Below are 27,337 nucleotides of genomic sequence, written 5' to 3'. Positions count from 1 at the left end.
TGTGTGCTCTGCAGGGAGAAGATGCCATTCCACCATGTGCGGGCGGGCCTGCTCTATCCAGACAACTACCTGAGCAGCTCCCTGGCAGAGGGGAACGAAGCCTTCCAGCTAACCAGCCTCTCCACTGAGGAGCTGGGAGGTGAGTGTGCTGACAAAGGGAGCGAGAGAAGGGGGGAGTGTGTGGGGATGCAGAATGAAGTGTGAGGTACTAGCAATTAATGGTTCGCTGCCAGAACAATGCAGTTACACTGCTCCAAGTCTCCAGAGGAAAAGTTTTTCCATTTAGCCACTTTGTCTGAGCTTGACTGGATTCATTGGTTTCCAATTATAGTGCTCAGGAAATAAAATCAATTCAATGGGCTCAGAAGGAAGCAGTGTCTGACAGAATGTATATATGACCAGTTGATACTGGTATGGTAATTTAAGTTTTCAATTCAAATTCATCTTCCATGAAAATTGATGTTACGTGTTCACACCAAAGGCTTTGATGTGGCAAATAGATTCTTGGAAAGCAACGCTACACATTAATAATTTGAGCAAAAATACACCTTTTTGTAATGTTTGTGTGTGTAAATAACCAGAAAAAGACTATTTTAAGGAGGTTTATTTTTGCAGCTCTGACCAATACTTTTATCAGTTAAGATCTTAATCTACTATGAGGAATCTAGCAACATTACTAAAAAAAAAACATGGATTCAGTACAGCAAGTGTTCCCTTTAAACTGGTTCATAGACTCTTTGTAAACAAATCCCCACAGTTAGTCAGATTTATAAGGACCACGAAAGAAAAGTGATAAAACTGCAGCCATGTTATAAACACAAGAATCAACATCTAACCCACTGTGGGGCCCAAGTTTTATCTGTTTATTGCATCATGAAAACTAACTTTTTGAGCGTCTGGCTCATAAAGGTCTGATGAAGAGCTGCAATGTGCAGGCTGTTTATTTTTCTCTAGTGAATGCTGGGTTGTTTCAGCCCAAGACTTGCCTCGACTCTTGTGTTGATGCGCATGTAACCGTATAAACATTCACCACAGTAGGAAGAAAGACTTCCTAAATCAAATTCGACATCCAAAATAAACAGTAGATGTGTCCTACAGGGTTGATCGTTATCAACCCTGTAGGTGCTAACTGCCAGTAGTGCTGGTAAATTAAATGGCAACTAATCTGACGTAATTATGCTTTTCTTTCCCGGCGATTACTTTGGTGAGTGAAAATTTATCTTTATTGTGCTTTAACCTGGGAAAACAAATAGGGTTTTCCTTTAAACTGGCCTTTACTGAATTTATACATCATGGGCGCACTTCACTGAGTGCCAGCTTTTCTGCAGCGATCCAAAATCGTGCTGTGCATGCAGTACATCTGGGTCCTGATTTGATGTGATTGACCAGGTGTAAAAAACAAAGACTTCTTACCCTGTGGTTGTGCTTTGATATGAAACAAACAGCTAATCCTGCCATAGACCGAGGAATGAGAGCATGAGCGTTTGTCTCTGACTCTCTGACTGTGCCTGTTTGTTTGTGCTTATACATGTGGCCCATTGTAGCTTGCTCGAATGAGCTTTAGTATGAAGTACTTTGTAGTATAAATCTTTTAATCCAGCGTCCCTTGTGCACAACTAAACTCAACCCAGTTCAATAAAACAGTTGCTTTACTGCGAGCAGAGCAGGTACAGTAAAACGTCTCATCATCATTAGTCTGGTTGGCCTCTGTCTGTGTCTTGTTAGTCAAGGGCAGCAAGAACGTGAAAGTAGTCTGGCCGTGTGTAGAGCTTTTATATAAATTGAATCTGGACTCTTAGGTTCCAGACATCCTGATGTGGTCTTATCTAGTGCCTGTCAGCTACAGCTTCGTTGTAAGCAATGGGACTGTTTGATGTGGACCAAATATCAGTGGTATATGCTGCCAGCATTTGAAAACTCCTAATCCCACTTCAGAGAGATGCTGAAGGTTCTTCTAGGATCATCTGTTACTGCAGATAGAAAGCTAGTTAATCACCCCTGTGTAGATCCCTCCTATCATTTCTCTAGTTTTAAGGCATTTCATCAATCACATCAAGAACATGTATAGTCCTGGGGGTTGACCACATAATACCGAGTCATGCACAGGCAGGGTTGGAGCCTAACACACGAACACACGCAGGCATTTCACAGTAATATATCAGGGACTAGCTCATTTGTACCCTGTTGAAAATCTACTCTTCACTGTTGAGCTGCATACAAATACATTTCACTTTGTTTTGGGAGGCCGCACATTCACCCGCATTCCCAATCCCTCGCCTCTGTTTCTCACTTTATTTTGTTGGGGGAGGCAGTGGCATGGTGCTTGAGTCTAGTTATCAGCCGTAGGGGATATTTACAGGCTTAGGCGGGGGCTGTGACTGAACTTCAGCTCTCACGCAACTGACAGTGAAAAGACAGGCATAGGAGACAGATCTGAGGCTGACTTAATACACAAAGGAAGGAAGGAGCTGCATGTCAGGATAAGAATATTAATGACACGAGGCCTGAGAGAGACACAGAGAGATGAACTTCATGTAAAATTCATTGTTTAAGGTTTGAAAAAGGGATTAGTCTTTGGGAAATTGTGCTTTTGGTTGTGTTCCTTCTGTAAAGATTTGCAGAACGCTAGGTGAAATGGCACCCGCTCCGACCCCTGAAGCAAAAAAAGATCCGCAACGCACTGAATGCTTGCTCGCTAAAAGATATTAGATAAAGTCCTGCAAAGCTTGTCCCACCTCTGTCGTCTTTATAGCGTCGTTGAGTTCGACCCCTAACTCCAAATCAGAGCTCCCTCCTCTTCTCAGACAGCGCTAACTGATTGACAGGTAATTAGCCCCGAGATTGACCAATGTATTTTGTAAGACGGTCCTCGGAGGTTTGAGTAATTCTGCTGCATGAAAAGATAGATGCCTTGCAAGCCGTGTGTTTACTTACAATTTGAAGATAGAAGTAAGCCTTTTATGTGGGAGGAGAGAGTCGGAAATGCTCTTGGCAGTTCTTGTGGTGATTGTGCTGCGTGGAGGGATTGGGACAGTTCCCTCGGGGTTTGTAAAATACACTAAGTACACAAAGATGTAAAAGAGCAAGAACAGGGAGAGAGGGACAAAGGGAGCGAGGGCGGGAGATCACTCTCACCTTGATTTGTCTGTGGCACTTCCAGTTAATGGGGAAGCCTGTTATCAACACCAGGGAAGCACCTTTCAGCACCAGCTACAAACCTGCTAAATCCTGTTAATGATTAATTTCTTTCCCATGGATTAGTCCATCTCCCTGACACCATCTGATGACTCACAATTGCATTTTTAGTTTTTCATTTTATGAGGCTGGAGACGGTATGAACATTGTTGTTAAATCGAACCAGAGAGCGGGTTGTTTGCAATCCGATTGTTCAGTCTGACGTCACTAGCCGTGTCTGGGTCTAAACTCCGCTGCAGGTCCATATATCAAACGATCACTATGGCATTACTGAGAGTTGAAAAACTGTCTAAAGTCTTTCATCTTTAATAAAATGATCAGCGTTCTGCTCTACCAGGTGTAACAATTGAGTTTAACATCCAGGCATCCATGAAAACGGAATTTATGACATTTAACGGAGTTAGAAGTTAGCAGGGAGTTAGCTCGCTAGCTTCTATCTAAATACAATATAGCATGTCCTGACTGCAGGGTTTTGGAAACAAATTAAAACGTACAGCTCTGTTATCACTTCCAACATAAATGAAGATGGAAAACTAAACAGCAGTGACGTTTGTAAGGTTACTGAAGTTTGGCTAGCTGGTATATAATGATGTGCTACGTGACCGCTAGCGACACAGCTATGTTAGCATAATATAAACAAGCTAACTTTTTTTTCCACTCGATAAAAGTTAACGTGAGTGTTCTCGGTGGTCAGGAACAAATGTAATCGCATGGCAGGATGCTGTTAAAGGACCAAACTTCAGCCACGAGAACAACTGAGATAATCCATCCACAATACGAGGTTAGTCATTCATATACTGCTGCATGGGCTGGGCTGTAGTTACATCCTAAGGTTTTAAAAACTGAGCTTAAATAAATGATTAGCGGTAATAAAAGCCGAGGGAGGTCAACAGGGATCACTGACTGTTTTAGGAGCTTTTTGAGATTAAATAGAAGAAAATACAAAACATTAAACATGTTAATAAAACAAAAGCCATATTAAACGCAAACTACTTTAGACCCGGAAGTAGGATTCGTCACGTCATCACTGAACAACCGGATTGCCCTCATATTTAAAACATTAAAATGTATTTTAGTTTCCCTGACAACATTTCAAATAAGTCACATGACTTTGACCTGCGATTAAAATGATTAGCATTGATTGTGGCACAGAAATTGTTGGGTTAAATTACACACACACACACACACACACACACATATATATATATATATATATATATATATATATATATATATATATATATATATATATATATATATATATATAACAAGAAGGCATCGGTGGGCAAGAGACGAAAACAGGGCGTTGTTGGAATGCTACTACGCAAGTAACCCTGGCGGAAGGGGCTACATGAATAGGCTGAGGGACCTATGGATTCTTCGATACCCAACATCCACAATGACGGCGAAACAACTAGTAGCTCAGTGTTCCAACATTCGAAAGAAGGGACTGCTCTCACAGCTAGAGATTGACAAGGTACAACACAAATGCTACGGCAAGGAGGAGTCAGGACGCCAGGTCAGGGGGGCGATATCATCACCCCCACCCGAGATTGGGTACATAGCCCCAAGTGCGATAGGAGAAGGATCGTTAAGTGCGAGAGGAACTGACCTGAAAGATAGGATCATGGCCAAGCTTGAAACCTGGATCCCCCGTAGCCGGTTACCAAGATTACGTGAAGTACCCTCAGAAGGTCTGCTAGATGATGTTAATGCAGCACTACGGACGATACCTACAACCACGATTACCGACACTAACAAGCTGATCTACAATACGGCAGCAGTGATCAGTGAGATGCTTGGCTACAAGTTGAACAGCCACAAGGGGCAGTACCCTCCATGGAGAAGGAGGCTAGAGGGCAAGATCAAAGTAGCACGGAGGGAGGTTAGCCAACTAACGGAGTTGCAGAAAGGTGCGACAAAGAAGGTGCATAAGAAATACAGCAAGCTGTCCATACCTGAGGCCTTAGAAACTGCCAAGCAAAGACTCACAGCCTTGGCCAGCCGCTTGAGAAGGTACACCAGAGAGATAGAAGGCAGGAGAATAAACCAGCTGTTCTCCACAGAACCAGCAAAGGTGTACTCTCAGTGGCAAGGGAACAATAAGAGAACAGCACCACCAAGGCTGGAGACCGAGCAATACTGGAAGAGCATATGGGAGAAGGACGCAACCCATAACGGCAATGCTCAGTGGCTAGTGGATCTGAGGGCAGACCACAGCAACCTCCCCGAACAGGATCCAGTAACCATCACAGTGGCAGATATCCAAGAAAGGGTCTCCAGTATGAAGAGTTGGACAGCACCAGGGCCCGACATGGTTCACGCCTACTGGCTAAAGAAGCTGACTGCACTCCACGAGCGTCTAGCAGCACAAATGAACCAGCTGCTAGTTAACGAGAGACACCCGGAATGGCTAACCGAAGGTCGGACGGTCCTGATCCCCAAGGACCCCAAGAAGGGACCGGTCCCCTCCAACTACCGACCAATAACCTGCCTCAGTACTACATGGAAGCTCCTGTCAGGCATCATATCGGCTAAGATGAACAGGCACATGGGTCAATACATGAGCGGGACACAGAAAGGAATTGGCAAGAATACCAGAGGCGCAAAACACCAGCTACTGGTAGACAGAACAGTCAGCGGAGACTGCAAGACCAGACTGACCAACCTGTGCACTGCCTGGATTGATTACAAGAAGGCCTATGACTCAATGCCCCACAGCTGGATACTGGAATGCCTAGAATTGTACAAGATCAATGGGACCCTAAGAGCCTTCATCAGGAACTCAATGGGGATGTGGCGTACAACACTAGAGGCCAACTCCAAGCCCATAGCACAAGTCACCATCAAGTGCGGGATCTACCAAGGAGATGCTCTGTCCCCACTGCTGTTCTGCATAGGCCTGAACCCCCTCAGTGAGATCATTAACAAGACTGGCTACGGATACCGACTACGGAACGGAGCAGTTGTCAGCCACCTCCTGTACATGGATGACATCAAGCTGTATGCCAAGAGTGAACGAGACATCGATTCACTGATCCACACTACCAGGCTATACAGCAATGACATTGGAATGTCGTTCGGACTGGAGAAGTGTAGTCGGATGGTAACAAAGAGAGGGAAGGTAGTCAGAACTGAGGGGATTGAACTACCAGAAGGCAACATTGCAGACATAGAGGACAGTTACAAGTACCTGGGGATCCCGCAGGCGAATGGGAACCATGAAGAGGCCGCTAGAAAAGCTGCAACCACCAAGTACCTGCAGAGGGTCAGGCAAGTCCTGAGGAGTCAGCTGAATGGTAAGAACAAGATCCTATGCCCTGCCCGTGATCAGGTACCCTGCTGGGGTAATAGGCTGGCCAAAGGAGGAGATAGAAGCCACTGACATAAAGACAAGAAAGCTCCTTACCATGCATGGAGGGTTTCACCCCAAGTCCAGCACCCTGAGGCTGTACGCTAAGCGGAAGGAAGGGGGCCGGGGACTGGTGAGTGTCAGCACCACAGTCCAGGATGAGACAAGGAACATCCAAGAATACATTGGGAAGATGGCCCCAACTGACCGAGTGCTCAGTGAATACCTCAGGCAGCAGAAACCCAAGAAAGAGGAGGGAGACGAGGAACCATCATGGAAGGACAGGCCCCTGCACGGTATGTACCACCGGCAGATAGAGGAGGTGGCTGATATCCAGAAATCCTACCAGTGGCTGGACAAAGCTGGACTGAAAGACAGCACAGAGGCACTAATCATGGCAGCACAAGAACAAGCTCTGAGCACAAGATCCATAGAGGCTGGGGTCTATCACACCAGGCAAGACCCCAGGTGCAGGCTGTGTAAAGATGCCCCAGAGACAATCCAGCACATAACAGCAGGGTGCAAGATGCTAGCAGGCAAGGCATACATGGAACGCCATAACCAAGTGGCCGGCATAGTGTACAGGAACATCTGTGCCGAGTATAACCTGGAAGTCCCGAGGTCAAAATGGGAGATGCCCCCAAGGGTGGTGGAGAATGACCGAGCTAAGATCCTGTGGGACTTCCAGATACAGACGGACAAAATGGTGGTGGCTAACCAACCGGACATAGTGGTGGTAGATAAACAGAAGAAGACGGCCGTAGTGATCGATGTAGCGGTTCCGAATGACAGCAATATCAGGAAGAAGGAACACGAGAAGCTGGAGAAATACCAAGGGCTCAGAGAAGAGCTCGAGAGGATGTGGAGGGTGAAGGTAACGGTGGTCCCCGTGGTAATCGGAGCACTAGGTGCGGTGACTCCCAAGCTAGGCGAGTGGCTCCAGCAGATCCCGGGAACAACATCGGAGATCTCTGTCCAGAAGAGCGCAGTCCTGGGAACAGCTAAGATACTGCGCAGGACCCTCAAGCTCCCAGGCCTCTGGTAGAGGACCCGAGCTTGAAGGATAAACCGCCCGCAGGGGCGTGCTGGGTGTTTATATATATATATATATATAGATAGATATACATTTTTTTTTTTCGTTTGGACTTTGTTTTTGTCTCTATAAACTCTCAATGATCTTCTGTCCTGCCGCTTCATGTCCATCAGTTAGCAGCTAATTTGTCTGTCTGCTGTTTGGAGCTGAGCAGGTTGTGCACAAAGAGGTCAAGGAAGCCTTTTAGCTCATTCATCCAAATGACCAGTGAGCCCATGCCATACAGAACCTTCATTGTATCTTTATCCATTCATTCATTTGTCAGGAGTTCACAAGAATTACTGCTCCTTCTGCAGCATTGCCCAGAATTTAATCACACTTAAACACAATGATCACCCATATTATGCTCAAGGTCAAGGTCATATTTGTTGTTTTACGGCCAATAACCTGTGAGATGTGGTAGATTGTGAGGTGGGAAGCTACGATGCAGAAAACAGCTGCATCATGCAGCAGCATGCGAGACTGAATGCAAACAGTCACGCTTAAGGCTGGAAATTCAAAAATGTGAGCAGAAACTCTATAGAGCTGAGAGGAACTGACTGTCACTCGTTGTGACCCATTTAACGTACAAGTAGGCATTTGATCGATTGCTGATGTGAAAAATATTGATGTTCGCCACTTTTTTGTGGTTCATGGTAATCTTGTTTAATGAACAATCCGTGCAGTTCAGCTGCTAGACATTTAATCGACACCATGCTGCTTTGTTCCCAGAGACAGAAACAATTACTATTAACGCAATTGCATTTTGCGTATCAATCAAAGTAACTTAAATATGAATGAATTAATGTAAATGAATAAAACAAAACATAATTTAATATAAACACAAGAAAGAGGTTTGGGAAATGCCAATAAAGAGATTTCACTGGCTGTTTCAGTTTCCAGCTTATAACATAAATTAAGAAGTTTGCAACTTTATTCCCAACTGACCTCAACAAGATAAATATTTACAGAGAGTTTTATCTATGATAAGTGTGTAGGTTTAACTTTTAAAACATGTGTCTTATCTCCTCAAACAAGATAAAGAAGCTGAGAGACTGACAGTGATGCACAGCGATGTGTTGTATGTTTGCTGCGCAGAGATCCGTGAGGCATTCCGTGTTCTGGATCGTGATGGGAATGGTTTCATCTCCAAACAGGAGCTGGGCATGGCCATGCGTTCCCTGGGTTACATGCCCAGTGAAGTGGAGTTAGCCATCATCATGCAGAGACTGGACATGGATGGTAAGATGCTACATAAGGACACACTCTTGGGTGCATGCATGGAGCAGCAAACCATGCATTTTCACATATGCAAAACACAGAGTGCAACTCTGCATGTGCGACTGTTTTACATAAAATATTTGTGTTTATATTGGAATAAAAAATGTTGTAATGTTATCCTTTTAGAGAGAAGCTTATCATTATGTTTAAATGTGTTGCATTTTTAATGAAGTGTAAATGACTTAAGTAATGCAGTCTTGCAGAACTTAATTCCTCTTTCACTTGCTTGAGGCTAAAAAGGGGTTTTAGTTTTAGTTACAGTGTCCTTCAAACTTTGAAGAGCCTAAATGGCAGCAGGTGGTCACTTATCTAAAATTAATTCACCTGGAGACAACAGAGAGAGAACCTGCCTCCTCCTTAAACTCCTGCTTTGCTTGTAAATTCTCAGAGGGCCGCAATTTCTCATCAGCAGTCCCTGAATCACAAACCAGCTAGTCAGTCTTTCGGCCGGTTCTTATCAGCCTGCTCTTGATTTCACGGCTCGCTGTAAATATCAAAGGTCAAAGCTAGAAGCTTTTTGCGTCCATGAGCAGCTTGAGAGCAGCACTGCCATTTGTTCTGCTGAGAGACAGTATCTCTTTTAAAATCCTTTACCCCTGACTGCTATCATCCCCATGTCACCGCTCATAAAGCACTGAAAGGCAAAATTATTTTAAGAATGAGAAATTTTATAAGGTGTCAGAAAACCTGCGCAGTTCTTCGGATGTATTTTATATGTATAATTAAATCAGTTCTTAAGCATTCTTGATCCTCTGATATCCGGCATTATCCTTTTCCCTCAGCTTTAGGCATATAGTCTTAAAAAAATAAGATTATTCTATATTATGTTAATTCAAATTTCTTTTGAGAAGCTGTAGTCAGGCTTTGGAACCAAGCTGATGCTCTTTCATGTGCGCAGTATCCTATAATACAAGATAATGGTTTATTTTATGGGTCTGTAATCTCCTAGTCATTTTTGAAAAATAATTTAAAAGTGATAATAAGACATTTACTGCAAAAAATGCATAATTTTGTAATAAGTATAGGAAGATATATTTTCTTCAGAAGAATGACTTCATATACCAAAAACTTAATTTTGTATTCAACATACTGAATTGTTGGTGTGTTTATAGAACATTTTCAGGCTCTCTAGCGTTATCTGTGGGTATTGTTTGAATCATTTTTTTCTCTATTATATCTTCCAAATTACAAATAATTTTCAGGAGGGAATAAAAAAAATAATTGACACACACAACGGTGTTCTCACACAACATTACCGCACCTTGTCCAGACTACTAATGCGTCTAATATGCTCCTTACGATAACACGTAATAATCCGAACATTAGATAACAATTTTAACTGGTCATAAAATCAATATTGGCAATATACAGTGTAATAAGTCTGGGTGTTTTATGGTGTTTACAATGTGCTGCCATAGTGCGTGTATTTATTCCACGGGGCGCTGCCTGTTGACTGTTATCTATAACAACATACGGCTGCAGAATACATAATGCAAGCACACGCAAAGTTGTCTCTTTTGAATTTAAATCTGCCAAATGATCCCTGAATTGTCACAAAAATCAGTCACACAGACACACACAGGCACACACTCGTGCAGGTCCACGCATTGTATCCGAAAGGTGAATTAAGGCCGATGCTGCACGAGTGCTCGTCATGGATGAAAGCACACACCCATCTGTTGATCTATCTCCTTTGTTTCTGGAAAGAAATGAACTTTGTCATAAAATGCATTATTTAACTCTGCTTTGCCATCCTTCCTGTCTCAGTATCTGATTGTTTTTTTGTGCTGGTCTGTCTCCTTGCTCCTCTTTTTCTGTGTGTGTGTTTGTCTACCTGCAGGGGACGGCCAGGTGGATTTTGAGGAGTTCATGACGATACTGGGGCCCAAGCTGCTGTCATCTGACAACAGAGAAGGATTTCTAGGCAACACCATTGACAACATCTTCTGGCAGGTGAGAGACAAAGCTTCCTCCTCCCAGCTGGTCAACAGTCTGTTGCTCATCACTCACTCTCCTCATCATTTATCAGTTCAATCCCTTATGCTTCCTCTTACTTCTTCCGCCTCACCTCTGACTATGTATTTTAACAGTCAGAACAAGTCTTACATCTTTGAGAACAGCCCTAGTTTCTCCAAGAACTCTGCAGGCAAGCATAAAACATACACACATACAAAATACACTCTCAGCCCCCCTACCTGCCTTTGCTGTTCCCTTGCATAGCTTTTTCCCCCCCCTTTTTGGATCTGAGTCTTAAAGGAAAAGAGACCTGCTGAGAATTAAGTGTGTTTCTTTATGTACGTTTTTGGAGATTTTGGGGCATACATGTGTTTATCATTTAATGTGTTGCAGAGAGCATTATCATAATGAGGGGTTTGGGGATGCACTGTTCAAATTAGGCACCACAGTAAATAAAGCTCATTTGCATGTGCTTACTTTGTTTTTGAAAATTGTTGTAGACAGAAATTAGCTTCTCTCCGAGTCTTTTTTCTGTGCCTCGTAGGTAAGACATGCAACAATAATGAAAAGTGCAAAGTTTTGAGTTTGTGTACGTGCGCTTTTGATGTGTAGGGAGGAGGCTGAGTGCGAGGACGGTTGGATGAGCACAGCGACAGTGCTCAGGAAGCTGTTCAGTGCTTTCCTTGAGTCAAATGAGAGGAGAAACAGGGTGACTCATTGAAATGAAGAAGTGTGTGTGTGTGTGTGTGTGTGTGTGTGTGCCTTTCAGGTTACAAACACACACAGGGCCACATTTGCATTCTTCATCCTAGGTTTCAATGTTCAGTTACTTTAGACAATATAACTGGTGAAACAATGAGCCATTCACGCGCATTCACAAAACAAAGAAAATTCTTGCAAAAAACAACAACCAAAAAAAAGGCAATTTTTAAAACGAGGAATGCTGTGTGAAACAGAACACCTTTTATAAATGAGACACGCTGAATCTCTGACAAATAGATGGAGCAAGACAGACAGTGTGCAAGCCAGAGAGGCTGAAAGAGATGACAGAATAGAGAGAAGAGCTGGACAATAAGCGGGGAGTTTGTGGGGGTGGTGTGGGGGGATGCCCCACATAAAGATATCGAAGTACAAAGGAAAAGCACACAAGAAAAAAAAAAAAGGGGGGAGGGGGTGACAGACGGAGTAAGAGAAACTGTGAAGGTCGCAGACAGTGTGCATCTCAAGGGTGATTTGAAATGTTCACCTCACAAAAACAAGAAGAAGAGATGGGGGAAATGACAGTAGAGTCAAGAAGCACAAGGGAGAGAATGGAGCAAAACAATGTAGGAAAAGCAAAAGGGGGGGATTTTGTGTGTGTGTTTGTGAGCCTGTTTATTTTCCACAGACCTCAGTGGGAGACGGGAAAAGAGGCAGAGCCATCATGTTGAGAGAGATGGAAGAGGTCCGCCATGATGGATACATTGTGATGGGCCATAATGACTCAGTTCAGTATGTTCGAATAATATCTGCGCTCTGAGAGATGCATGATGGTTTCACTGGGGAGAGTGGAACTGCCGTGCGTACCTGTTTATTGACTTCTGCGCAGTCGTGTGATTCTGCGTTCTTTTTGTTTGGTGTACCTCTGAAAAAACTCCTCTGGTTCACTGTTGATTTTCCACTGTAGCGTGGTGTGAGTGCGATCTCACTGAGCTTTAGATATCTGCTTTGAAAAACTCCCGAATCAAGTTACCGCATTCGCTCTGACAGCCAGTAAATTAGATTTGAGAAAGCTAGCACCCACTCTTCCATTGCAAATTAAGCTGCAGCACCTAAAGACAGTCACTTACAAACAACAGTTTTTAAACCAATATCTTAACAGTGTTTATAGCTTATGAGAAATATGTTTATGCTGAGCGAGTGGGAAGGAGGTCTGTGGGATCGCCATCGTGTTATGATTGTGGCCAGCCTTTCATTACATTTATTTGGCAGGCATGTTTTGTCCTAATGGGCTTCCACATTTTTCCAAAACATGCCAGGAGCATTTCCTGGATTCATGTTCACAGGCACAACATGCAGACAGGAGGAATCGGGCATTGAACCAACCCAACATTTAATGGCCAGCCTGCTCAACCACCTAAGCTACTCCTGCCACCAAAGCATGTTTAACCTCATTTGCAGAAACCATGTATAGTGTGATGTTACAGTGATGACAGGACCCAAACACTGGCCACCAGAGTAGAAAGCCCAAACCTGTAATGAGGCATGCAAGGTTTATGAGCCAGTGGGGCAACCAGAGTAGGCAGGGAGCAGAGAAAAGAGACAAAAATATCACAGATATAGTTTATAAAAAGAAGATTAAGTAGGAAAGAAAAGGTAATCGAGAGCACAGAAAGGATTAGATTATTCATTAGAGGTAAAGGGTTAAATGAAACAAAACGATTTTTAAGTGACTTATTTTAAAACATCATGTTTTATTAAAAATAAAAAAACAACATCTCAAATTGTGTATTGCTATACTTCTTGCTATACATGTAGTTGTAACTTCACTGTGAATTATAGCTGATGAGCCCAACAGCTTTCAGAAAGCAGCATCGTATGTCATCAAAATCTGTCAGCAGATTCTTTCCAGGCATTGCAGGTAAAATGTGCTGTAGCCTTGTTTTTGTTTTCACTGTGGAAAAAGTATATGTGCAAATGTTTGCAACAATTGTCAAATTGTTGTGTTTGGTACTGAAGTCAAATGTTGCTGTTGTTGTTTTTCATTCAAGTTGTACAAAAATAATTAGGTAGTGTGTATCGCAGCTGACATACAGAATAATATGTGTAATAATAAGTGTTACTTAACACTCCTGCAAATCTTCAAGAGACTGAACTTGGTTCTACTTTGCTGTAGTAAAATCTACACTTCAGCAGGGCAAACTTCAGAGCTGTGTAGATATCCGTAAGTTGTGTTTGTAGTAGAGATGGCACGATACCACTTTTTTATGTCCGATACCAATATCATAAATTTGGATATCTGCCGATACCGATATGAATCCGATATAGTGTTTTTTAATCAATAAAACTGTTGTTTTTTTTATCTTGCTGCATTTTGTATAAGTTCATACTGAAGTTTATTTATTTATTTATTTATTTATTTATTTATTTATTTATTTATTTATTTATTTATTTATTTTTCTTCTTTTTTTTTTCTTTTTTTTTCAGGAAGTAATGTTTGACACAGCAGGAGTCCTGCCTTTCAGATGATCAAAGTCATACTCAAGTTTAAAAAAACAACAAGACTAAAGGTATTCTGTTATACCTGTATGCAAAAAAAAATTTTCATAGTTCAGCAATACTGATCAATCTAATAAACTTAAACCTACTCCATCCTCCCTATTCTGGTATTTTAAAGAGTACTTAGCGTAAATATTAAGCAACCTAACTAATCCGGTCGTTAAGTGATGACATGACGAATCCTACTTCCGGGCCTAAAGTAGTCTGTGTTTAATATGGCTTTTGTTTTATTAACATGTTTAATGTTTTGTATTTTCTTCTATTTGATCTCAAAAAGCTCCTAAAACAGTCAGTGATCACTGTTGACCTCCCTCGGCTTTTATTACCGCTAATCATTTATTTAAGCTCAGTTTTTAAAACCCTAGGATGTAACTACAGCCCAGCCCATGCAGCAGTATATGAATGACTAACCTCGTATTGTGGATGGATTATCTCAGTTGTTCTCGTGGCTGAAGTTTGGTCCTTTTACAGCATCCTGCCATGCGATTACATTTGTTCCTGACCACCGAGAACACTCACGTTAACTTTTATCGAGTGGAAAAAAAAGTTAGCTTGTTTATATTAAGCTAACATAGCTGTGTCGCTAGCGGTCACGTAGCACATCATTATATACCAGCTAGCCAAACTTCAGTAACCTTACAAACGTCACTGCTGTTTAGTTTTCCATCTTCATTTATGTTGGAAGTGATAACAGAGCTGTACGTTTTAATTTGTTTCCAAAACCCCGCAGTCAGGACATGCTATATTGTATTTAGATAGAAGCTAGCGAGCTAACTTCCTGCTAACTTCTAACTCCGTTAAATGTCATAAATTCCGTTTTCATGGATGCCTGGATGTTAAACTCAATTGTTACACCTGGTAGAGCAGAACGCTGATCATTTCATTAAAGATGAAAGACTTTAGACAGTTTTTCAACTCTCAGTAATGCCATAGTGATCGTTTGATATATGGACCTGCAGCGGAGTTTAGGCCCAGACACGGCTAGTGACGTCAGACTTAACGACCGGATAGGGTTCCAACTCCCAGCAACAAAAAAGCAAAAACAAAATAGGGAACTACCCCTCACGCTGCACCTCATGATACTTAATCGACGTAATCAACCTTAATTTGATGCAGTGTGAAAAGAAAATGCACAGAAATCAATTATTTTTCAAGAATAATTAAATAGATTCAACATCTTTCTTTAACAGAATTGCAGACTGCACAGATGGTACCTTCCCAAAGGAAAAGCTTACTGGGGTATATATTAGACTTAATAGTTACTATATACAGTAATGGACTTCTATTCATTTTACATCAAATTAAAACTTTGGGTGTCAGATAATTATTTAATAAAAGCTAGACATTTTAAATGAGAATAAGAAAGAAAAGTATGTCTTTGTGCCCCCTTTTCCCTGTTAATGCCCTATCGGCCCCCTTGGCTAAACTTTGCTAGATCCGCCCCTGCACAGTTACCAGCCGTCAGCTACGTAGAAAAGGATCCTGGTGTACAAAGTAATATTAAATAAATTCTAACAACAGCTTAAGCTTAAACGTGCTGCTGTTGTTCAGTTGCTGGTTTCCTCTTTCTGGTGTGAAGTGGGCCAAAAACAAACAAGAGAGATGGACTCCTGACAGAAAAGCCGATCAGCTGATCATTGATCAGTTTCATGACTGAAGTAGCAGCAGGAGAGGGAGGGAGAGAGAAGAGGCAGTCGCTCCATATATCGGTTGTTAAGCTTAACGCGGAAATGCTTTATAAACATTCAGAGACGAACTTACGCACTTGCTTTACTTCTCTCTGGGATAACTTCCTTGGAGATGAAATGCCAGATGGCCGCTCTATCACGTGATGCACACTGCTCCGACGTGCTACGGTTATGAGCCGAGTTACGCCATGTTGCAAGTTTTGTGAGGTTTTTTGATATTTAATGGATCGGATTACATTTTTTATTTCCCTCCGATATCCGATCCAGTAATTGACGTCAGTATCGGACCAATACCGATACGTAATATCGGATCGGTACATCTCTAGTTTGGAGTATGTGAGTATCTAGCTAGCTCTACAGAAGAGGAGCAAGTATAAAGGGAGCAACATTTTTTAAGTGGCAGGCAATTTCAAATGCAACATTTCAAATGCAGCTCAAGAAATATCAGCAAATATACAGACTGTTTGTGCGCAGTTTGTCACTCACCGTGTCTGTAGCTACTCTGTTTCCCAGCCAGAGAAAAAAGTTCTCTCAGAGATGGAGAAAGATGTAAGAAAGACAGGGCAGGACAGGAAGAAGAGAGGTTAGATATAAAGGTAATGTAGTGAAGTAGATTTTTACGTGATGTCCGCAAATGCAGCACTAACATCCACACCTTCCCAGCTGCTAATTAGAGGCCCTATAAGAAACAGCTGCGCTTCTCTACCACATGGAGGTATTTGGCAGTCTTTTCCCATCCAAGGTAGCTGAGACCGTTAGGCAGCTAAGCACTGCAGGTCTGCTCATGAAAGCTGTTCATTTTAGTATCGCCCTTTAGAAAGTGGATTGTGCCATACTGCTGCGGTCTTGTTCGGTTTTATTCTGTCTTGTTGTGGCCTGTTATCTTACAAACGTTTATGGACTGGCCTCGACTGAGTCCTGGTTTTATGGTCTTTTACTCAGAATTATTTTCTGTATTTTAAATCTTGCTTTTATAAAGTACTGTAACTTAGGGTGTATTTGTTTTATCTTTTACTAATTTGTTTAAGGTTTTATGCTGTGTCTTTAGTGGCGGTGTGGTCGCTTGTTGAGGGGCTAGGCACGATGTGGAATCCCCTCCCCGATGCATAAGAGTGTACACACCGAGCATAGGTAGATTGCACCATTTAGATTTCAGTGTGAGTGACAGTGAGGTTTGCAGTGGAACTACACGGGTGAGTAATTGGTGGCACCCTGGAGCACTCCTCTCTGTAGGTTCGATTCAGGAGGCACCTGAATAGTCACCCATCTACAATGTAGGCAGAAAATATAACTATTTCCCTGCTTGTGTCTTACATAAGAGATTCCAGCTAAGTACATTCAATAGATTTAGATTGGCATGACATTTCATTCTCATGTGCTGGTATTATTTTGTTTGTTTGTTTTTGTTTTAAACACAAGTGTCTGTGCTTCTACTTCAGTAAAGAAAGTGTGTACTTTAGCCACCTCTGGAGTCAGTGCCATTTAAAATACAAGAGATGAATTTTTACAGGGACTGCACTCAATTCATTCAAGTCATGTAATGTGTCAAAGAGATGATTAATCTGTGTCAAATATTCATTAAAAATATTAACTGATATTTAAGTCAGGGTTCTAAATTTCTATCATCAACTTGTTAAGTTTTCATCTTTTTTAAGCGTAGCCAGCTGTGAGTTATTTTATCAATGAAAACTGAAACCCAAAGGAAAGACTGTCTGCATCTACAGCTGTTAAAAACACACCACAGTGTTCATTCTAATAAGCAAAGATTAGTGCGTTTTAAAAATGTTGTGTCCCTGCTTCCCCATATTTTAAAGTGCAGTGAGATTAAGTGGATTACTTTAACACGTGTTTGAAAAGTGACCAGTATGGTGCCTAGTGAGTTTCAGCAACTTTCAATTGAGAATTTTCCTATTTTCAGTTTTATTCCCTCACATACATCTGCAATTGATTTCTGTTCCCGTGGCTCTTGTTTATCTATTATTCATTTCTGGTTGACTGTAGCTTCTGCCTTTTTTAAGTCAATTTTGCACTGCCACATGCAGTCAAACCAAAAACTTTACTTGAACTTGAAGATGACGCCTAACTGTGACAGCACTGCTGCAAGACAGAAGAACTAGGTGGTGAGGGGGAAGTGTACAGAATAAAAGAAACATTGCTTTCGGGATGTCGCTCTGGGTGACTTTTTAGAGAAAGGGTCAGAAGACGAAGCAGGTGGACGAATGACGAAACAAGCCTGTGTTGTTCGAGGACAGGAGGATTAGTAAGGAAGGACGGCGTGTAAGCACCTGTTCCTCTGATTGATGTGTCCTGGCTCCTTCGATATGTCACCGGTCACTGCTCGCGATCCCCTGCTGCTTCTCTGTCAACCATTCACTCACATACAAACACACATTTCTATATAGAGAGACACACAAATGACATATTTGAGCTCAGTCAGTGAAAGACAAAATGCTCTGACAGGAAAACTCTTGGTCTTCATTGTGTGTGTGTGTTTGGGGAGGGGGGATGTCAGAGACCTGGCAGGAGGAGAAATCACTCTGCTGCTTAGTAACAAGTACCACTGTGGATTTCACCCAGTCGATAGACAGTCAGGAACATTGTACATTCTCCATGCTCCTGCCTCACCTGTCATGTCGTCTGTCCTGCGGCTGCAGTCCGAAGAGGTTTTCCTCCATTTCCTTGTATCTATTCAATTTAGAGACAGCTATGGCAAGAAAGATAGCAGAAGTCAGTCAGCTCATGCCCTCCAACTGCTGCTACCAAACCCTATTTATTTGCCCTGGAGCACCAGACAAGGCAGCATTATTCAGTTAAAAGTCTAAACAGGTTTTTTTATGCTAATTGCAAATTTAACAGAAGTCAAGACAATTTATTTTCATAGACCAATATCACAAATTTGCCTGAAGGTACTTTACATTGCAGTCAGCTCCCTCTGTGAGTTTCATTGAAGTAAGAAAAAAAAATTCCCAACATGGAAAGAAATGAGAGAAAAATCAAGAAAAGCATGTGAAGATGGATCCCTGTTCCACTGCCAGCTTTTTGGGTGGTAGAGTGACAGTTTTATTTAAGCCAGGAATTATGATTTGTTGTTGCAGTTTGTTTTTCAGCTCTGGCTAAGATGATTACAACTCATACCCCTGCACTGAATCTTGTTTGTTGTGTCTTACAGCCCCTCTATCTTTACCCACTCCTGTCACTTTTGTCCTTTTGAAAATAAAAGTTGCTTTAGTTTCATGTTTGCCAAATTGTGAATAATCTCCTATGGGTTGTTTTACCTTAGCTAACCAAATAAAAGCATCTGCATGCGTGGGTGTTGAATTGTGTGTGTGTGTGTGTGTGTGTGTGTGTGTGTGTGTGTGTGTGTGTGTGTGTGTGAGAGAGGGAGAAGAGGATGAGATAGAAACCCAGAGAGGGTGTCTGTCTGTGCAGTTTTGTGTCTGCAGTTATTTACTGCAGTGTCTCAAGTTTGCTTTCATTTGTGTGGGTTTGTGTGCGAGTATGCATCCAAATGCATGTTTCCATAATTAAAGCATAAATCCCCAGGAAAGGCAAGACGAACAGTTAGATTGGAATCAATACACATTTGCAGAGCACAGAGAAGTGGACGTGCAAAATACATAAAGACCTGACACAAGTCCTTGTTATCATGTGTATCCATGCCTGTTCAAGGACATTTCTATTAATGGGTCAATATATCAGTTATGATTCACTTTTTTCTTTTCTTGCAGTCTTGAGATCTGTTATAAATCAGAAATTCCCCAAATTAGCTAATAATTTGGGGATTTTTATGTGTAAGATTTTTTTTTTCTTTATGATACCAAAAGGAATTCATTTTATGACACAGAATTTTGTTCCTTCTCAAAACAATTTTCAAATGTTCAGTGTAATCAAAGCACTAGCATTTAGGAACCTAGATAAAATACAAAACATGAGCACAACGCTTAAATGCACAAAATAGAAACAGAAGCTTAAACAATCTTCATATTTGCAAATCATCTGAGATGTTCTTGCCCCTCCTCTATCCACTGCTGGCATCGATCCTGATTTTGGGCCCAGTAATTTTGTGATGCCATGCTGGTGCCGGCTTTTTGGCACCGTCTTTAGTCAGTGGAAATGTGTGGAACTGGTTTTAGATTGGACACTGGGAATGCATCCGTGGAAAAGAGAGGCCTGACATCAGCGGCTTCAGTAGTGGCCATGGCGGGGGAAAAAACTACAAAAATCAAACTTCTTCTTCCTGTTATGTTTAGTTCTCAAATCCGTTCTCGGACCACTACTGAGCATCATGATGTTAAGGGAGAAAAAACTTCCAAAGAGAAATGCTGAAGAACATGACACACGATACAAAGGCAATTAGGCAGAGGAGAGGCTACTAAACGCATAAATGAAGGACAATTAGACACAGGTGACAGACAGTAGGGCAGGACAGGCAATGAAAGGAAGTGTAAGTATGACAAAATACAACAGGACACAGAAAAAAATAATAACAAAGACAAAGAATGATCTCAGAGTCAGGACAAGACTCACTAATACATCTCGAAGATGATGCTATAAATCAATTATTTTCTGACACAGAGTTTAAAAAAAAAGCTTAATACCACTCTCATACAGTATCTGTCCAAATATGCTGTCACAGCTGTATTCACTAATGTCTGGAAATGGGAAAACCTTTATTCTGACTCTGTAATTTGTGAGCTATACAAGCCTATATTTGGCAAAGGACTGTTCCCCCTTTGTTCCATATCACTGTGCGAACTATGTACTGGCTTTAGCATCATATTTAATGGACAGAGACGAGACTGCACATTGAAATTCCAGAAAGAAAGCAAATCAGTTTGTTTGTTTTTTCCCCAAAATGTGAAACTTGTCGATTAAACAAGAAATGGGCCTCAACTTCAAGCCTGACCAGGCAGGTGATGTAAGGATTAACCAAAAATTTGTAAGTCCCAAAGACATGTTTAGGTTTCACGCAAGGTCATTGATAGGTTTGCAGCGTAAACCTATTCGCTGGAACGTTCAAGACAATTCTACTACACAGCAAAAGCAAGACACGAGTAGGCAAAGTTCTTTATGTTTCTCCTGCACGGGAGAGAACTGGACAAACGCCGTTCCTTCGCTTGACCCCAGTTGCTCTCGTCCACTCCCCCGTAACGCTGCTCTTTTATTGAGGTTACATGAATATACATAGGTTCATTAACATATGACGTCTACATACACACAAAGCATATAAGCATATATGAGTAGATATTTCTAAGCATAAATGACAATCAACAATACAAATCTAACAGTCATGCTTCTAAAATCATTTATAAGCCCTCCCTCCCCTTTTCATTCAACATCTGTGGTTTTCCCTAAAGTCATTAGTCATAAAGCACACTGGTTTTAGTATTTTAGCGTATAGTGAGCAAGTCAGTAAAGCAAGAGCAGGATTATCTTCTCGTTAAAATGAGCATGGTAAATGGTAAATGGCCTGTATTTATATAGCGCTTTACATATCCAGTCATCCACCCATTCACACACACATTCACACACTGGTGATGGCAAGCTACATTGTAGCCACAGCCACCCTGGGGCGCACTGACAGAGGCGAGGCTGCCGGACACTGGCGCCACCGGGCCCTCTGACCACCACCAGTAGGCAACGGGTGAAGTGTCTTGCCCAAGGACACAACAACCGAGACTGTCCAAGCCGGGGCTCGAACCGGCAACCTTCCGATTACAAGGCAAACGCCCAACTCTTGAGCCACGATCGCCCCATCTCTTCTTCACAAACGCAGCTCTTTTACTTTTTTACCACCATTGTCTGCCAGTTCTGTTTTCTCCATCTGTCTCCCACTACTTCACACATCTCCCTTTTCTTTGACCTCATCGTGCTTTCCTGTTTTCTTATCTCTGTGTCTCTCTCTTCCTTTCTCCATCAAACCCTTCTTTTCTTCGTCTTCGCCATGCCTGCCTCTCTGTGTCCATCTGCCGTGCTAAACCAAGCGACTGATTGTATTTCAGGCAGTCAGTGAGGTAAATAATCTAGGCCTGCATGCTGGGCTTGAGGGATATGTCCATGAGTATCCCTGGATTGAGCCCCTGGGTGGTTGGGGGGTAGAATAGATGTTGGACAGAGGCAAAGATTCAGACTTCAAGTCATGGATATTTGATACCCTTATTAATAATATGAAACAATTACACAAAACGACCACCTACATGGAAGCCAACATGCCAGTTTCTCCGCCTATACATGTGAACAGGAAAAACAGGATCATATCATGACTCATGCACCAAAAATAGCTCCAGTTTTCTTTACATTACAACTGACACAGTTCCTACCTACATACTGTATCCCTGCGTTACGCTGTTGACTAATTAAAAATATATTTATATATAGCGTCATTTCCTACACCTCATTCTTCTATATTTATCTGCCCTCGTGAAGTCGGCCTGTGTTTGACTGTGTATCTGCATTGATTGCTGTGTGCCCCTGCAGTTCGACATGCAGCAGCTGTCTCTGGATGAGCTGAAGCAGGTGCTGTTCCACGCCTTCCGGGACCACCTGACAATGAAGGACATAGAGAACATTATCATCACCGAGGAGGAAAGCCTCAATGAAACCTCAGGGAACTGCCCTGAGTATGAGGGAGGTGAGGAAGCAGTTCTCGTGGAAACTTTGTTGGTATAAAAAGGTGTTTTGGGCAGTAAACAGTAATCTCTTAATGATTCAAATAACAACATGCACTATGCTTATTCGAACTGATTAAACAATCCAAAGTACACATATTTGTTTTTTTGCCAAGAGCCTGGTGAGTAGATCAATATCGCTTTTATTACTGTGTGCTATGAAGCTACAGCCAAGAGGCAATTAGACAAGAAGCAGGGGGAAACCAGTTTCTTTCTCTCTCCACATCTCTGGATTATCCCTGGTGGCTGTTTATGAGAGATAATCAACCAATCAGAGCTCAGGAGGATGGAAATTAGGGCATCATCTTCCTGCATTGCTAACTAGCCATATTCATTAAAAATGGAAAGAGAAAAACATGGTCAGCATGTATAAGATCAGGACATCTGTACAAGTTGCTGTGAGCTAACTTAATGCAAACTCTGACTTGTTTCTTCAGTGACTGTGGAAAAATCTTCACCAAAATGCCTGTAACAAGACAGATAAGGCAGCTGCTACTTATTGTTTTGGACAAAACTAAATCATACCTCTGGCCAACTTGACCACAGTTAAATGGATGAGTAAACGGAGTAAAAAAGAAATGCAATTTCACTTTGGCAGCTAACCTGGTTGTCTGCAAAGAATAATACCCAAAAAGCCTCTAACACTCACAGTTTGGTGTGTTTTGTTTTGGGGGGTTTTCTGTCTTTTATCAGTACACAAAATGAAGCGGTTAAGCTGCAGAACACTGTGTGTTGACTTCCTCAAGTCTGCTTGGCAAACTCAGTGAAACGTCTCAAGCAAATAATTAAAGCACACGATAACACTCATAACTATTTGCCATGACACCACAAATAGCTGTATTTACGGTTTAGGTGTGGAGTTTTGTAGAGTGCCAGGCTAGCTCTCTGATTCCAGACTTTTTCGCTATGGTGAGCTTTATGCCTTCATACTTGAGGCACAGGCACGAGTCGTCTGATCTCAGCAGTGTGTAAGAAAATAAGCAACACTCCAAACATTATACTAGCCATTTACCATCAGCAAAGGATTATTGCAGTGATCAGTTCTCTTACAGGAGCCCTCGTGCACACTTTACCTGCACAGAGTCATTGATTTTGTTTTTCTGCTTGTCTAGTCAGACATGATCTTGACAGCTGCCCTGGTTTCATTTTGACTATGTCTAGAGAGAGCCACTGATGCAAGTGTGTGCTGTCAGCCAGCTTATCATTGTCTACAAACTAAACCAAGGACTGAATCATGGACTGTATGTGAGCTTTTGGCTGATGTGGAAGTGCTTAAGCCAAAAGAAGGTTAACTCCTCTGACTGCAAAGACAGGTTTGACTGTACAGATAGCCGACAGCAACAAGTAAAATTCTAAAACCTTTGCTTTAAATACAGTCTTTTGACTGAATCAAAACAACTTCAACAAATGAGTGAATGTGCTATGGGACTTGACTGGGAGTCATGATGTGCCAGAGCAAACCAGCTGCTCACGAGAAATAAAGTTAAGAGAAATGAAAAGTCTGAGGAAAGGAGAAAACTTAGTGCTACTGGAACAAAGTGGAAACTACATAGCACTGTGCTATGGGTGAATCCTCAGGCTCGCAGAAGCAACCTTTTAAGTGTTGTTTAGCAAAACTTTGAGGTGAAATCCTTCATTTTCTAATCTGTTGCTATATCCATCACAGAAGTTTCACCTGTAAAGTGTTGATCATGTCAAAAAGACTATGAAAAATCAAGACTGCTGAAGTAATATTTAGATGATAAAATCTAAACATCCTGCAGTCATAAATTAATGTCTGTAAGTTTTTGAAGCCAGGAGTAAGACAGATTGAAGATTGACGCCCTGCTAAATGTTTGACTGAACAGCTGAAAGACAGGCAATATTTTTCCAGCCTATGAACAACTTATGTCGCTGTAGGGAGAATAGGGAAATGAAAGCCTAAACCTGACCCTGCAGAGCCCAAAATTGCCTGTCTGCTGTGAAACATCCACTGAGTAAGACTAAGACAAAGGTAAAGAAAGATCAAACACATTGAAAAACTTAGAAAGCCTTAATGAATCCACTGGGACTCAGTCTTGGGGAGACCTTAAAAAGAGACAGCTGGAGGGAAATGGTGAAACTAAGCAGAGAAGGGACAGAAGATAAGAGGCTAAAGAGGATCAGGGAACTGCTGGCTTGGCACTCTCTTTCACGAAGTTTTTGGTGTTGAGGGAAGGCTGTATCGTGGAGTTAGGGAGAGCAAAATGGAAAGTATAAAAATGTTGAGAGTGGGAAAATAGGCAGGGGGAGGATGTAGAAGACATGAAGAGGTATAGACATCACTTCTAAAGGACAGCTGTACACCTCTCCACATTTAACCCTCTTCCCATATACTCAGCTTCCCTCTTTCATGGCTGCTTCGTTCCCATCTGCGTCCTGTCCAGTGGGACCCCAGTGCCTTTCACAGTTCCTCTTAGATCCCCAAGTCTGAGCGCTGACTTGATTTATTGATGCAGTGTGTGATACTAACAACCTGAGACAAGCAGGCTGACAGCAAGGAAACTTTTGGTTGTTACTCCTGCTTCAAGGCCTGTTGGAGGACACATCTGTCTCTGCTCATCTTTTTCTCTCAGTCTCCAAAGATAATGTCTTTAAGGAGGAAAGCAGGGGCCTGTCATCCCAAACACCCCAAGCAGAACAAAAGTTCCACCTTGCGCCTCTTGTCTTTGTTTTTGCTTTGCAGCTTTGCGTGCGTTGTAACCAGTTTTTGCCTCTGATGAATTGATTGTCTTTACACTGGAGACGCTTCAACTCGACGATCTGGGTCACCGAGATAAGCTGCAAAACATGGCAACCAGAAATGTTAGCTGCTACTTCACCTGCATTTGTTTGAGTCAAAGAACCAACATGTCTCCCGAGGAACAGGTTAAAATGGTAAAAGCTGAATTCTTCATGAAGACCATTAGACACTTGGAGAGAAAATGCCCGTTACCTTTATTGTTCCGCAGACTTCATTTTCTAAACCTTCACACATTCTTTCTTGAATGCCGTGTTAAAACAGTCTCAACTCAAAGGTCCATTTAGTTGCATTTTGAAGCTTTTGGTAATATGTTGGAGTTTTCACTCAGCTAGTGGAAGTCACTTAGATTTGACATGAGCTTTGATTATATGATCATGGAGGTTGCATATGGGTGGGAGACTGTATCCCCTAAAACTGCCTCACTGAGATTGTGAGAACATCCACTGACTTCTTTTTTAATGCTGCACACCAAGACGCGGTTGTATAGCCATTATAAATCACCAGATCAGCATGTAACAAGGCCTGCCTCCATATAAAGCCAATTAACTGTTTTGTTTTTTCTTTTTAAAGACACAATCAACTGTGAGAGCAGCAGAAAACCAAGGGGGCTATCTATTACCTGTTTCATACCATGATGCAACATTTTGAGAAAATACTGTGCTTGTTTTTCTTGTGAGATATCTCTTGCACCTGTGATCTTAGTGTGAAGCTAGCTCCGGCAAGTGGTTAGCTTAGCATATATGCTAACACAAAAGAAAGACCTTCCAAGAAATTGTCCGATCAATTTTACCTACAAGCAACCATAAAACTCACCAGGTGTTATTTTTGGCCACCTGTGTTGACTTCGAGTATCTGCTGCTTGCGAATGTTAGAAGGTTATTCACGGGTACAAATTTTAAAGCATGGCAGAGCATTAGAGATGCTGTAGTTTCACCTGACTTTTAGGGTGAGTTAAGCTGACTGCCTCTTAGCTCTGACTCCACACCTAATTCCTAACATAAAAGTGATATTGATCTTCTGGTTTAACTCCCTGCAAGGGAGCTCTTTTCCCGAAATGTCAAGCAAACACCTTACATGACAGAAGGACCCAAATAGAGGCAACCAGGGCCAGGATAAAATCCAAACCTCAAATATTTTGCCAAGTTGAGGTCATATACAGATGGCCACTTGGCATAGCAAAGAATGCAGAAGATGTAATGGGAGAAAAAAAGAGGAACAGACAGACAACCCATGTAGTAAATCAAAGAAATGAGGAGAATACCACACAGAAGGAAGTAAATTGTTTGATAACTTGACGACTGAGCGGAACGAGACAATCTGGGAGCTTATTACTGGAGAGCTAGGGATATGTACACTGGGGAGATGGATTAGATTAGTAACAGGTGGTGCACAAAATTGGTGGGAAAAACACGGGGAGAAAGTAAAACAAACCACAGTGCATGAAAGTGAGTGACTTCTAACTAAAACAGGAAGTCACAAAGACTATTCATTTGAACGTCCAGTTTCTATTTCTTTGTTTTCAAACTGAATGCAGTAGCAACTGAATTTACCATGACAAAAAATAAGATGTACAAAAAAAAAAAAGACAAATTATAATAATCTCTTCATTTCTCTTCTTTTTTCACTTCTCTCAGTTCATCCCAAGAAGAAGAATAGGCAAACGTGTGTCAGGAAAAGCCTGATCTGCGCCTTTGCTATGGCTTTCATCATCAGTGTCATGCTTATCGCAGCCAATCAGATGCTGCGGAACGGCATGGAGTAACCAATTGCACTGTGAGCATGGGGAGTGGACAGAACAGCCATGACCTCACATCTTGTCTTTGCAGCCAAAGCTGGACCACAACCCAAGCACTTCTCTAAACAATCAGTTGAGTTTTGTTTTTTTGTTTTTTTAAGTTTTATTTGAACTGAACTTACAAAGGCAGACAATGAGTAAAATAAGTAAAATGAAAGGAGTTGTATTGACGATGTCACCACATAGAGTCACTGGATTTACTGATCGTAAGGAACCTGAACTGCAAAAGAATTCTGTTTTTATATAAAACACTGAAATTAAGGGGGGAGGGTATTATTTTGTTGTTTTCAAGAACAAGACCACCCTTTAAA

The 27,337-nt window shown here is 41.8% G+C and overlaps 1 protein-coding gene across 1 annotated transcript; it reads left to right on the top strand.

Moving 5' to 3' along the window:
- caln2 (calneuron 2) lies at positions 1–26,993 on the top strand (the record flags this gene model as incomplete). The annotated part of the gene is made up of 5 exons (XM_080866984.1): positions 1–139; positions 8,718–8,861; positions 10,741–10,853; positions 22,280–22,433; positions 26,866–26,993. Exons 1-5 carry the CDS (start codon positions 22–24, stop codon positions 26,991–26,993), a joined length of 657 nt encoding a protein of 218 aa, XP_080723110.1. The 5' UTR covers positions 1–21.
- Positions 26,994–27,337: the final 344 nt, after the last annotated feature.

This window comes from Rhamphochromis sp. 'chilingali', assembly GCF_963969265.1.
Source record: "Rhamphochromis sp. 'chilingali' genome assembly, chromosome: 19".
Taxonomy (NCBI): domain Eukaryota; kingdom Metazoa; phylum Chordata; class Actinopteri; order Cichliformes; family Cichlidae; genus Rhamphochromis; species Rhamphochromis sp. 'chilingali'.
This window is presented reverse-complemented; position numbering and strand designations above follow the sequence as displayed.